This window comes from Oncorhynchus mykiss, chromosome 12 (assembly GCF_013265735.2).
Source record: "Oncorhynchus mykiss isolate Arlee chromosome 12, USDA_OmykA_1.1, whole genome shotgun sequence".
In the NCBI taxonomy this organism is placed as follows: Eukaryota; Metazoa; Chordata; class Actinopteri; order Salmoniformes; family Salmonidae; genus Oncorhynchus; species Oncorhynchus mykiss.
This window is the reverse complement of record NC_048576.1, coordinates 80,155,291-80,169,587: the sequence shown is the minus strand read 5'-3', so window position 1 is coordinate 80,169,587 and position 14,297 is coordinate 80,155,291. Positions and strand designations below refer to the sequence as shown.

The 14,297-nt window shown below is 43.5% G+C and overlaps 1 protein-coding gene across 1 annotated transcript in view; it reads right to left on the bottom strand.

Moving 5' to 3' along the window:
* Window positions 1–14,297, bottom strand: part of LOC110538986 (ectonucleotide pyrophosphatase/phosphodiesterase family member 7-like) — a 39,492-nt gene continuing 25,195 nt past the window's right edge. Inside the window, exons 2-6 of the mRNA XM_036939536.1 lie at window positions 4,432–4,629; window positions 3,819–3,949; window positions 2,930–3,649; window positions 1,117–1,345; window positions 1–901 (exon numbers count right to left, since the gene is read on the bottom strand). Coding sequence (XP_036795431.1) covers window positions 654–901; window positions 1,117–1,345; window positions 2,930–3,649; window positions 3,819–3,949; window positions 4,432–4,629 — 1,526 coding nt within the window. The 3' untranslated portion in view covers window positions 1–653. The remainder of the gene's footprint in view (window positions 902–1,116; window positions 1,346–2,929; window positions 3,650–3,818; window positions 3,950–4,431; window positions 4,630–14,297) is intronic.

Here is a 14,297-nt window from a genome sequence, read left to right as displayed (position 1 = left end):
TTTTCACATCTGCATAAAACTTTGGCACAGTGTTAATGTACAGGATATTTTCCCTAAACAAAGGACATATTCAGACTCTTGAAAGGTATTTCCATTCCTTTTATTTATACAGAAACTTATAGGTCCACTCACTCACTGCAGAGTCAGTATCCTGCTGACTACAATCAGCAACAGGACGTGAACAGATTGAGATCAATCTGGAGCTCAGCCAGCATGCAAATCAGTCTCTGTCCCTAATTGACAGCCCATATCTACCCTGACCATCAAGTGTATTAACAGACAGATCACTTGACTTGTCCTTTTTATTTTTTACCCCTGACAGATTGTTTCCACTGCTCGACTTGTTCAGTTTGTTTACCTGTCTCTAGGAATTACACCTTAACTATAGAAAGCTTCCAATCAGTCCATTATTGTCTTGAGTTATGGCAGAGGAAGAAACCGTGACAGAAGCAGAGAGACTGACGGAATCCAACATTGGCATTAAACAAAAGAAATGAAGCATTTAAAGCAAAGTTGTTTGCAACTCTGTACTTGCCAGTGGGCAAATATCTGTCTGCTTGTTTATTTTAATACTGTATGTTTGAGGTATCAGTTGCCCTTTAACCACTAGGAGAATGAAACCTATCTGAGCCTGTATCTGTGGTTAGTCAAATTCAACTTTTTTCGCTTATTACATGCTTAGGTACATTGCACACATTTCTATATATCAGATTGTGCAAGCAAATATTCTTCACATGTTCCAATTCCCATTGATTTGTATACATATTCAGACATGCATACCTTCTATCATTTTTCTCCTTCTTGAATGCATTAAACGACACAACCACTATGAAGACCACAAGAAATCCAGCCACTGCTGCCAATCCAACAAAGATATTTGATTTTATGTCCTGACGGAGGTCTGAAATACGAGACGTAATGCAAATGTACACAAATCAAATGACATTACATGGATGTCAATAACAGACATGAATCTAAGTTTTATTCAATTTTGTCATTTGTGTTTAATATTCGTACATTCTATATACATTGCGTTAGACAATAGATTACTTTGGCTGTGTAATGAAGGAGCAGGTGTAACACACTTTTTGGGTCATTAGCCTGATATAAACTTACCCTCTGTGGCAGAGACCAGCATGTGTTTTGTGGCATCCAGGTGGCCATCATTGGGATCAGGCTTGATGCCTAGTACGTGACACATCAAGGGGTATATGTTCACTGTCTCAAAGGGGCCCACCTCCAGGTTCTTTTGGAACGCCGGCCCCACAGCCCTGAAGATGGGCTTCATGTCCATTTCTTCGTTGTCAAAGCCATGCTCCCCCGCGTTGAACTGCACTGGGAGGAACTGTAGAGACAAAGAGCCAAGAAGAGTCAGGGTGATCAAATCTGTGTGAGTTCATTTAGAGTAGGAGAGGTGAATGATCAGAATGTTGCAATTCATATTGATCATCATAATGGGAAGCCTGAAGTCCAACTTGTCTTTCTATGATTCACTTTCAACTGGACAGCAGAGGGAGATGTTGACTAACTGAAGGAAAGGGTTGCTTGAGCAACCATTACATCTGCTCAGTGCTTATAAGAACCGAAACGGGAGAATTTCCCTGTTCTCCATTATTAGACACATACTGTTAAAAGGACTGTTAATCAGGTTAAGTGGGAATCCTTTCATAAACTAAGGAGGACTAAACATCACATAGTTCCTTTGGTCATTCAGGACAACTACTTTGATCATGAAATGGATATTACGATGGATTGTATGAACAGCAAGCGATGCAGTTATACGGACACTTTTTATCTTCACTTTGTTCACAGAAAATACACTGATATATTTAGATACACAGGGAGAAGGTAGGCTAATTACCATAGATATTATGTAACCCTTCTCTGAACATGCATAACATTTGCTTTGATAAAACTGAGAGGAGAATCTTTTGAAATGTCTAAATAAAGGGTCCGTAAACAGGAGATAACACAAGATGGTCAAATACCCTAAACTTATGTATTTTGATAATTAGACGTTACACTGAAGATCAACTGAACTACCACATACCCTCACTGGAACCACAGCCTTCAATGAGTTTATATGCGTTCAGGTGTGATCACTTCCTCTGATGGGTTACTGTCAGTATAGCATTTGAAGACATTTGTTATTTTGCTATTTTTGTTTTACAGTATGTGGATGTGTAGTGGACATCTCTTGTATAGAGTAATGAGAATCAGATTTTTTAATGATTTAGTATCACTCAATGGAGTGATGTAGCACTTTCAGTGGTAAAGTTGCAGGCAGCAGGGTTAAGCCAAATGTAAATGCTAATGTCGAATTTTGTGGCATGAATATCTTCATGAAGCATTAGAGAGCTCTGCATGCCATCAGCCAAACCTGCATTATCCTGGGAAGGTGGTAATGCACTTGATTAAAATTGTGATGTATTAAGATTAGAGTTGAATTCCTTGTTTCCGGTCTAAAAGATTCCATTTTCTCCATCGCTACAAACCAAATTCACTTGGTAATTCCTTCAATATTTGTAGTCCATTGAAATATGGCATTTTATCAGAAATCACATAATGCATGCATGGGGATGCATGAGGTTGTGCCAAACTGTACTGTATATTATAGAAGTTATTAAATATTCTAGATGCCTAAAGATATACCGTATAGGCTACATGGTTATTTTTAAACCAGCTTCTTTGCTCATACTATGTTCACTGAGGCCAATCCTCTAATCAGTAATTCACATTAAAGCATGGAATTGGAAAGTCTACAACAATATGCATGTTTAGTCTCACAAAAGTAAAAGTATGCCTTCATTTCACTTTTTGCGTTCCTGAAATTGGTTCTGTTCGTGACGGAATCCCTTTAAAAAAACGTCTTCATTTGTTTAAGCAAACTACTATTATTAAATACTATAGAGACATGCTATGAACTCACCCCGTTAATGACATATCCAGGGTCAGAGAAGAGAATGATGGGTAGGATGCAGTTGTTATTAGCAAAGTGAAGGTGCTTGGGCATCTCCTCCTTCTTGAAGACATGAAGGTGAGGGTGCGCCCCCTTCAGGGCGTTGTAGACCTTATCCAGCATGCCCTTCTTGGGAAGCAGCATCCCAGAGGGCCCAAAGTCCACCAGGTGAAAGGCTATATCTCTGAAGGAGAATCCGGGAATCCTGGAAAGGGTGATCTCCTTCACCAAGCCGTTGCGGTACACATTGCTCATCCCATGGTCAGCGGTGATGATGATGTTGAGACTATCGGCAAGTCCGTTTTGTTCAGCCAAGCTGCGGATGTAGCCCACTGTTCTGTCCACCTGCTTGACCATCTCCCTCCGCTCAGGGGAATCAGGCCCGTATTTGTGGCCTGTGCCATCAGGCTCCCCAAAATACAGTGACACAAAGTCCAGGTCCATCTCACTGAACCAGGTGCCCATCACCTTCTCTACGTTCTCTTGCCATTTTGTCTCGTTTTTGAAGTCATAAAACCGTGGTTCCACTTCCTTCACTGTCTGCATCTCTCCCTGGTAGGTGGATTGCGTGCCAGGAAAGTGAAGAGAGCCAGCCCTCAGGCCCTGAATATACAAATGGGGATGAAGAGAGGTGTCACGCGCACACACACACACCGTCTTACACACAGTCTTACAAACACACACAGACACACACAGTCTTACATACAACACTCACACACACCGTACATGCATACATGCACAGACATTTAAATGGCTACCCAGACTATTTGCATTGACATAACATTTGATTTGATTTGTATTAATGTAAAGAAAATGCAGGAATGATTTAAGATGAAGGTGCATCTTAAATCATTCTGACCTGTCTCTGGGCTGTGATCCAGATGTCCCACCACTCATTCTTAAACTGGGTAACATAGTAAGGCAGTTCCTCACTGGTGGTGATGTTGAACCACATGTTGTGGATCACCCCATGGTTTTCAATGTAGCTCCCTGAAAAGAGTCACTGTCAATCTCTCAATATTCAGTCTGCCACATTCACATGACAAATTCTATCAACTTTATAGCCTGTGAGTGCCATGGCGCTTCTTGGACAAGGTCTTATGACTGACACTGGAGATTAAAGGAATTTAATTTCAAGGAAGTTAAAATGTATTTTAAACTGGCACTGATGATTCAAAAGTTAAAAATTAGAATTTCTGTCAAGGAAAATAGAAATTCCTCCTTCAGCCTTCCCAACATAATCATCTTACTCAACTCTGAAAGCTGCTGGACCCTGGGACATTGAATTACAGTTAATTCCTTTTTTCCAGTCACATTCACAATTCTTATAAACTAAACTGGGAATGACTTGTGATCCAATAATTGGAGAGAAAAAAGGACCACCATGACATGAACATGAACCTCCACAGAATCACTGCTCTCTTGGAGCCTGTAGAAAGGGTTGTGCCTGGGTATCGATCCACAGTAGGTACCTGTTAGGAGGGTGAAATGTGTGGGACTGGTGATGGTGAGGTAAGGTGGGGTCACATATATGGCCTTGACCCCGTCTTTGGCCAATGTGTCCAGATTCGGCCTGTCCACATCGCGGTCGTAGTCCCACCTGAAGCCATCGAAGGAGACGAGCAGTACTTTATGCTGGCCTTTGGTGCTGTATCTATCCAGTGGTACACCTGAAGAGGACGCGGCCAACAGGAGGAAGAGACTCACTGTCCACAAACATAGTGGGTACGACACAGAGCTGAGACTGTCACTTTACTCCGATCCTTGGGTATGCAGGCTGTTGCTATACACCCACTCCAGCACCTCATGGTTAAAGCCCCTCTCCTTCCCATTACACCTGAGCACATTTCCCTTCCCTGTGCCAGCAGCATGTGATCAAAGTTTCATCTTATCTGATCATATAGTATCTAGTTGATTAGATGGATGTTTGCTCAGCACATTTATGCATGGTGCTTGATTATGCTGTTATGTACTGTGTAATTACCATCCAATGTTTGTTCCTGTGCTTGTATATGAACAATTTTATTGTGATTGCAAGATATTAAATCAGTTCCAGAATGTTGCCAACAAGACTGTCCGCTTGGCTGTTATGTTCATGGATTTTGTCTGCCTGTCTGTCTGTCCGTTTGTCCATCCGTCTTTCTGAGTTTCTAGTGAATAATTGACAAAGGGGAATGACACGTATGGATTTCACCTTGAGTGTGGATGGTACATGATCGATCTGACGCCTAGAAAATTGAGAAGAAAATGGGAGGATGTACCTCTTCATCAGTGAACTCCAGTCTCTAGGGAAACCGTAACCTGGTAGTATTTACTATTTAGTTTAGTATTTTATTAGCATCCCCGTTAGCTACTGCTAAAGCAGGGGCTAGACTTCCTGGGGTCCAAACAAAACATAAAACATGACATAATACATCATCTAAATAGACAAGAACAGCACAAGGACAGAACTATCCTAATCTAATAGCAACCTTGCATCCTGATATCCTGATCTCACAGAACCAGGGTGTATACTAAGTAGCTGGTTTGAGGAGTTAGCCAGGTAACTTTCTATGGCAATGAATGCTTCAGAACTAACCTTCTCTGGAGAGGCTAATTCTGCGTTTAGATGGTACGAGGTAGACAGCAAACCAGATGTCATTGTTTTCAATGAGAGCACGATGGTATGCGTTGCTATGATGATTTCACTAAACAGACAGTTAGAAAACAACGCTACGGCAGACTGCTAAAGTCTGAACTTTGGCGGCAAGTCCCGTCTACCATGACGACTGACGGCATTCACCGCCAGGCTCAGCAGTATTTACCGTCATGCTCTCATTGAAAACAATGACATTTGGTTTGCCGTCTTCCATGTAACTCAGTTTATCCTGAATGAAGTGTCTGAGTCGCTAGTTGAGGACCAATGAAATCAGATTGCCACCCTCTTGCAAACATTGCGTAATCATTTCCTACATTTGAGGATGAACACCGATTCAATATTTTATAAAAAAAAAAAAAAAAATGGTGTTAAAAAATAGTTATATTTGGGCCTCCCGGGTGGCGCAGTGGTTAAGGGCCAGCTGTGCCACCAGAGACTCTGGGTTCGCGCCCAGGCTCTGTCGTAACCGGCTGCGACCGGGAGGTCCGTTGGGCGATGCACAATTGGCCTAGCATTGTCCGGGTTAGGGAGGGGTTGGCCGGCAGGGATATCCTTGTCTCATCGCGCACCAGCGACTCCTGTGGCGGGCCAGGCGCAGTGCACGCTAACCAAGGTTGCCAGGTGCACGGTGTTTCCTCCGACACATTGGTGCAGCTGGCTTCCGGGTTGGATGCGCGCTGTGTTAAGAAGCAGTGCGGCTTGGTTGGGTTGTGTATCGGAGGACCCATGACTTTCATCCTTCGTCTCTCCCTAGCCCGTACGGGAGTTTTAGCGATGAGACAATATAGTAGCTACTAAACAATTGGGGAGAAAACGGGGTAAAATTCAAACAAAAAAAAAGTTATATAAAAATACCTATGACATTACATATTTATTAAGGACAGGATGCATTTAAAAGTTCACACGCAGTAAAACTTTTGTATGACATTGTACAATTATTTTATCGATAGAAGTGGGGGGAAAGATGCTGTTTGCGTTGATATGCACACCAAAGCACATCAAATCAAATGTTATTGGTCACATACACATATTTAGCGGATGTTATTGCGGGTGTAGCGAAATGCTTGTGTTCCTAGCTCCAACAGTGCAGTAGTATCTAACAGTACACAACAATACACACACTAGAATTAAGAAATATATAAATATTAGGACGAGCAATGTCGGAGTGGCATTGACTAAAATACAAAATAATAGAATATAGTATATGCATATGAGATGAGTAAAACAGTATGTAAACATTATTAAAGTGACTAGTGAGTGGTCCATTATTAAAGTGGCCAGTAATTCCATGTCTATGAATGTAGGGCAGCAGCCTCTTAGGTGCAGGGTTGAATAACCGGATGGTAGCCGGCTTGTGATTGCCATTTATCAGTCTGATGACCATTTAACAGTCTGATAGAAGCTGTTTTTCAGTCTCTCGGTCCAAGCTTTGATGCACCCGTACTGACCTCGCCTTCTGGATGGTAGCGGGGTTGTTGATGTCCTTGATGATCTTTTTGGCCTTCCTGTGACATCGGGTGCTGAAGGTGTCCTGGAGGGCAGGCATTGTGCCCCCGGTGATGCGCTAGGCAGACCGCACCACCCTCTGGAGACCCCTGCGGTTGCGGTCGGTGCAGTTGCCATATTCGGTGGTGATACTGCCCGACAGTATGCTCTCAGTTGTGTATCTGTAAAAGTTTGTGAGGGTCTTAGGCGCCAAGACAAATTTCTTCAGCCTCCTGAGGTTGAACAGGCGCTGTTGCGCCTTCTTCACCACACTGTCTGTGTGGGTGGACCATTTCAGATTGTCAGTGATGTGTACGCAGAGGAACTTGAAGCTTTTCACCTTCTCCACTGCTGTCCCGTCGATATGGATAGGGGAGTGCTCCCTCTGCTGTTTCCTGAAGTCCACAATCAACTCCTTTCTTTAGTTGACGTTGAGGGAGAGGTTATTTTCCTGGCACCATTCCGCCAGGGCCCTCACCTCCTCCCTCTATGCTGTCTCATCATTGTTGGTAATCAAGCCTACTACTATTGTGTCCTCTGCAAACTTGATGATTGAGTTGGAGGCGTGCGTGGCCACGCAGTTATGGGTAAACAGGGAGTACTGGAGAGGGCTGAGCACGCACCCTTGTGGGGCCCCTGTGTTGAGGATCAGCAAAGTGGAGGTGTTGTGTCCTACCTTCACCTCCTGGCGGCCGCCCGTCAGGAAGTCCAGGACCCAGTTGCACAGGGTGGGGTTCAGGCCCAGGACCCCAAGCTTAATGATGAGCTTGGAGGGCACTATGGTGCTGAAGGCTGAGCTATAGTCAATGACACTCACTGTATTCCTCTTGTCCAGATGGGATAGGGCAGTGTGCAGTGCGATGGCGATTGCATCATCTGTGGATCTGTTGGGGAGGTATGCAAATTGAAGTGGGTCTAAGGGGTCAGGTAAGCACTTCATGATGACAAAAATGAGTGCTATGGGGCAATAGTCATTTCGTTCAGTTACCTTTGCTTTTTTGGGTACAGGAGCAATGGTGGACATTTTGAAGCAAGTGGTGACAGCAGACTGGGATAGGGAGAGATTGAGTATGTCAGAAAACGGCATTAACGATAGGTGATTTAAGAAAGACGGCACTTCTAACAGCCTATTTCACATCATAACCTGCTGAATTTGCAAGATCACTTCATAATGATTTCAGAAAAAAACATGTGCCACTGACTGATTTTTCAGTATCATCTCAATGATGAGTTAGAATAGCCATGTGTGGCTGCTGCAGGCTGCAACGAGACATGCATGCGCAGTTACAAGCCTGCTAGAGTTAGCGGCAGGCAGATGAGCAATATCCACCATGGTAGTACGGATGAAGCCTGAGCTGGAATGTGAAGAGATCTGAAGTTAGTTCATTTCAGAAAAGCCTGGGTACATCAAGCTATGTACGTAGTATACCCCTCAGTTGTTCTGTAAACACCAGAGAGAATCCCACAACATCAGGAACCATCCGTGTTCTTGGTTCTCCATTTGCATAGGCTGGACATGTGATTCATAGATGCTACTGAATGCAAGGGAAACACATGGAAATGAAAATGCAATAATCACAAAAGTCGTTAGCTCCTGCTCAGTTCACCTGGCGTGAACAGAGCCACATATCATATTGTATGGAGTAGCATCGAAAGTATTTCTCCCACTACGTTCCCCTAACATAGACATATTACTTTTAATAACTCACTCCTCAATGTGTTTTTAGCATCGGGCTAGTGCTAAATATCCTTTTAGATTTGGAATTTGCCACCATGACCATGGACAAACAAACAACCACCAAAACAAAACTATTGGCTGTGGCATCTGTCTTTCTAGCGCTTTACTTCAAATAATTTACCCTTCCAGACACTGTACTGTATATCACTCACTGGTTTATGATGCTACTTTATCAATGTCTATCAAATTCCCTGACAAGCTAGCCCTTCAAATGGGTTCTTTCTTTTGTCCTTGGCGGGAGTTCAAGGGAAGTATCTAATCTTCACGGAGATAAGGGATAGCATTCTTCAGCTCTCATTTACCTTATTCATATTCAGTAGCTGTTTCATATTAACTCCATCCCTAGTCCAACGTCAGCAAGATTTGGTGGAGCATTTAGGACTGTTGAGACCAAGGGATACTCTCAGTTCTCTGCCATGAGAACTTTATCAAAAAACACACACACTAAACTTCAGGGGCAGGGAAACTTTATACTTTATATGACCCTCACAATTCTGTTTATAATTTCCACAGGGAATCTCTATTTTTGTATCTTGTGGAAAAGTTAATTATTTGTCTTTTGCACTCCCTGCTGCCCATATAATACTATTGCACCACGCATCTTCAATGCCCTTGGGGCGGCAGGGTAGCCTAGTGATTAGAGTAGGACTAGTAACCGGAAGGCTGCAAGTTCAAACCCCTGAGCTGACAAGGTACAAATCTGTCGTTCTGCCCCTGAACAGGCAGTTAACCCATTGTTCCTAGGCCGTCATTGAAAATAAGAATTTGTTCTTAACTGATTTGCCTAGTTAAATAAAGGTCAAATAAAAAAAACATAGAGATTACAACTAAGGATACAATCACACTCAACAATACAGTGAAACTCTCTCAAATTGTATGGATCTTATTTTCAGTCTGACCACCCATTTGGAAGTTGGAGCATTACTGTCTTCTACGAGAGATACAGTACACATTACATGTTATTGATTGAAACATTCCATTAGATTAAATGTGGTATTCCTTGTCATGAACCGACTTTGTTCAGTCTTTAACTGAACCATTTCCCCTAGGTTTCATTTCCAAGTACTCATCGATAAGGTTTAAATGACCAGCATGCTGTTTGTTTGAGCATGCAATGTTTGGTGGCTGATAATCATGGGGTCAAGTACAGGCCAATGTTCAGAGAGCCCACTCGCTGTGTTTTGAATTGTAAGTAAACAGACATTTGATGCATGAATAGCCCTCTATCAGGTTACACACAAATAAGCATTTAGCTCAGTATCCACTGTGTCAGACCGGCTACTACTACTATAATTGTGTTTATGGTTAAATCTGTTGAGATTGCATGTCACATTCATATAGCTCATGCCGATACAGTGTCAAATGTGGTTTCTGTATTCTAAACAATAGATTCATCACTTGTATGTTTTTGCATCTGGGATATTATGATGGTTTGGAGCAGGGGAGGTAGTGATGTCGAATGTAGGCTTTTTGCCCACTAATATAGCTTCAGTTAGTTCTCATACGTATTCCTCCCTGCCGGCATTGCTCAGCAACAGAGCCAGCATAGCAGACCCCCTCCCTGCCTCTCCTCCCTCTCCCTTGTCGATGTTTGGCACTATCTGATGGGGTGTGATCCACAGTGGCCAGGCCCACAGCAGCTGACAGCCTCTCTTGGTGTTGTCATGTCAAGGGGAGGCTTTGTTAAAATGGAGATTTCTCCAGAGGAGCCCCCACTGAAACAGGGAAATGGCAGAGGTGGTAAAGAGAGAGGACTCTTTCACACCTGTCAAACACCCTGGCCATAACAGAGGGACGCTGTTGTGGCTCAGATGTTGGGAGGCCTTACACTCGGGTGCCTACAGTAACAGTACAGACTCACCATGGCCAGTTAACTGCCAAAGACAGCACGTTGCTCAGGTTCAGGAGGATGCTCGCACTCGAGGACGAGTCGCTCGGCTTTGATTTAATGTTTCATGCACGTTACACGTCCCACTCTGCCCGGGCTCTCGGCTGCTATTACTGTATTACTGTAATGTTACCGTTGTAAGGGTTGAAAGTATGTCAGCACTTCATCAATCTGAATATATGCCCAAACTACAAGGCTATGACCTTCACTGTATGGTTATGCCATTGCATTGCATTAGCTGTTTGCTTGTTGTCAGTGCTTCATGACACTGATTTGATAACAATGAGATGAACATTTAAGGAAGGCCACATTCTGTTTGCCCTGAGCAGCGTTGTGCAGACCAGCAGTATATTGAGTTAGGATGGAACGATTCATCTGAGGACTGATGACCATTTCTTGGATAAAGATGTATTGTGGATGCATTTCTACTCATTGTGCTGGTAGTGTTTCACATTAGATTTTTTCATTATTCTCTAAATGTCATTCTTTGAACTGTATATCTGCCATTGTCTGTACTTTGTGTTGCTACAGTGGGGCAAAAAAAGTATTTAGTCAGCCACCAATTGTGCAAGTTCTCCTACTTAAAAAGACGAGAGAGGCCTGTAATTTTCATCATAGGTACACTTCAACTATGACAGACAAAGTGAGAGAAAAAAAAATCCAGAAAATCACATTGTAGGATTTTTTATTAATTTATTTGCAAATTATGGTGGAAAATAAGTATTTGGTCAATAACAAAAGTTTATCTCAATACTTTGTTATATACCCTTTGTTGGCAATGACAGAGGTCAAACATTTTCTGTAAGTCTTCACAAGGTTTTCACACACTGTTGCTGGTATTTTGGCCCATTCCTCCATGCAGATCTCCTCTAGAGCAGTGATGTTTTGGGGCTGTTGCTGGGCAACACAGACTTTCAACTCCCTCCAAAGATTTTCTATGGGGTTGAGATCTGGAGACTGGCTAGGCCACTCCAGGACCTTGAAATGCTTCTTACGAAGCCACTCCTTCGTTACCCGGGCGGTGTGTTTGGGATCATTGTCATGCTGAAAGACCCAGCCACGTTTCATCTTCAATGCCCTTGCTGATGGAAGGAGGTTTTCACTAAAAATCTCACGATACATGGCCTCATTCATTCTTTCCTTTACACGGATCAGTCGTCCTGGTCCATTTAAAGAAAAACAGCCCTAAAGGATGATGTTTCCTCCCCCATGCTTCACAGTAAGTATGGTGTTCTTTGGATGCAACTCAGCATTCTTTGTCCTCCAAACACGACGAGTTGAGTTTTTAACAAAAAGTTATATTTTGGTTTCATCTGACCATATAACATTCTCCCAATCTTCTTCTGGATCATCCAAATGCTCTCTAGCAAACTTCAGACGGGCCTGGACATGTACTGGCTTAAGCAGGGGGACACGTCTGGCACTGCAGGATTTGAGTCCCTGGCGGCGTAGTGTGTTACTGATGGTAGGCTTTGTTACTTTGGTCCCAGCTCTCTGCAGGTCATTCACTAGGTCCCCCCGTGTGGTTCTGGGATTTTTGCTCACTGTTCTTGTGATCATTTTGACCCCACGGGGTGAGATCTTGCGTGGAGCCCCAGATCAAGGGAGATTATCAGTGGTCTTGTATGTCTTCCATTTCCTAATAATTGCTCCAACAGTTGGTTTCTTCAAACCAAGCTGCTTACCTATTGCAGATTCAGCCTTCCCAGCCTGGTGCAGGTCTACAATTTTGTTTCTGGTGTACTTTGACAGCTCTTTAGTCTTGGCCATAGTGGAGTTTGGAGTGTGACTTTTTGAGGTTGTGGACAGGTGTCTTTAATACTTTTTTTCCTCATTTTGTCTGTCATAGTTGAAGTGTACCTATGATGAAAATTACAAGCCTCTCTCATCTTTTTAAGTGGGAGAACTTGCACAATTGGTGCCTGACTAAATAATTTTTTTGCCCCACTGTATATGGGATATTATTAGCTGGTTATTTGTCCGTAGTGTATTAGCTTTGGGGAAGAATACACTTACACTTTTTATGGTTACTACATCAAATCAAATCAAATTTTATTTGTCACATACACATGGTTAGCAGATGTTAATGCGAGTGTACGTAAATGCTTGTGCTTCTAGTTCCGATCATGCAGTAATATCTAACAAGTAATCTAACCTAATAATTTCACAACAACTACCTTATACACACAAGTGTAAAGGAATGAATAAGTACATATATGTACATAAATATGTACATAAAAATATATGAATGAGCGATGGCCGAACGGCATAGGCAAGATGCAGTAGATGGTATAGAGTACAGTATTTGAGATGAGTAATGTAGGGTATGTAAAAATTGTATAAAGTGGCATTGTTTAAAGTGGCTAGAGATGAGTCAGTATGTTGGCAGCAGCCACTCAATGTTAGTGATGGCTGTTTAACAGTCTGATGGCCTTGAGATAGAAGCTGTTTTTCAGTCTCTCGGTCCCCGCTTTGATGCACCTGTACTGACCTTGCCTTCTGGATGATGGCGGGGTGAACAGGCAGTGGTTGTTGTGGTTGTTGTCCTTGATGATCTTTTTGGCCTTCCTGTGACATCGGGTGGTGTAGGTGTCCTAGAGGGCAGGTAGTTTGCCCCCGGTGATGCGTTGTGCAGACCTCACTACCCTCTGTAGAGCCTTACGGTTGTGGGCGTAGCAGTTGCCGTACCAGGCGGTGATACAGCCCGACAGGATGCTCTCGATTGTGCATCTGTAAAAGTTTGTGAGTGTTTTTGGTGACAAGCCAAATTTCTTCAGCCTCCTGAAGTTGAAGAGGCGCTACTGCACCTTTTCCACCACGCTGTCTGTGTGGGTGGACCTTTTCAGTTTGTCCGTGATGTGTACGCCTAGGAACTTAAAACTTTCCACCCTCTCCACCACTGTCCCGTCGATGTGGATAGGGGGCTGCTCCCTCTGCTGTTTCCTGAAGTCTACGATCTCCTTTGTTTTGTTGACATTGAGTGTGAGGTTATTTTCCTGACACCACACTCCGAGGGCCCTCACCTCCTCCCTGTAGGCCGTCTCGTCGTTGTTGGTAGTCAAGCCTACCACTGTATTGTCGTCTGCAAACTTGATGATTGAGTTGTGGGCGTGCATGGCCACGCAGTCATGTGTGAACATGGAGTACAGGAGAGGGCTGAGAACGCACCCTTGTGGGGCCCCAGTGTTGAAGATCAGCGGGGTGAAGATGTTGTTACCTACCCTCACCACCTGGGGGCGGCCCGTCTGGAAGTCCAGGACCCAGTTGCACAGGGCGGGGTCGAGACCCAGGGTCGCGAGCTTAATAACCAGTTTGGAGGGTACTATGGTGTTAAATGCTGAGCTGTAGTCGATGAACAGCATTCGTACATAGGTATTCCTCTTGTCCAGATGGGTTAGGGCAGTGTGCAGTGTGATTGCGATTGCGTCGTCTTTGGACCTATTGGGGCGGTAAGCAAATTGGAGTGGGTCTAGGGTGTCAGGTAGGGTGGAGGTGATATGGTCCTTGACTAGTCTCTCAAAGATGACGGAAGTGAGTGCTACGGGGCGATAGTCATTTAGCTCAGTTACCTTCACTTTCTTGGGAACAG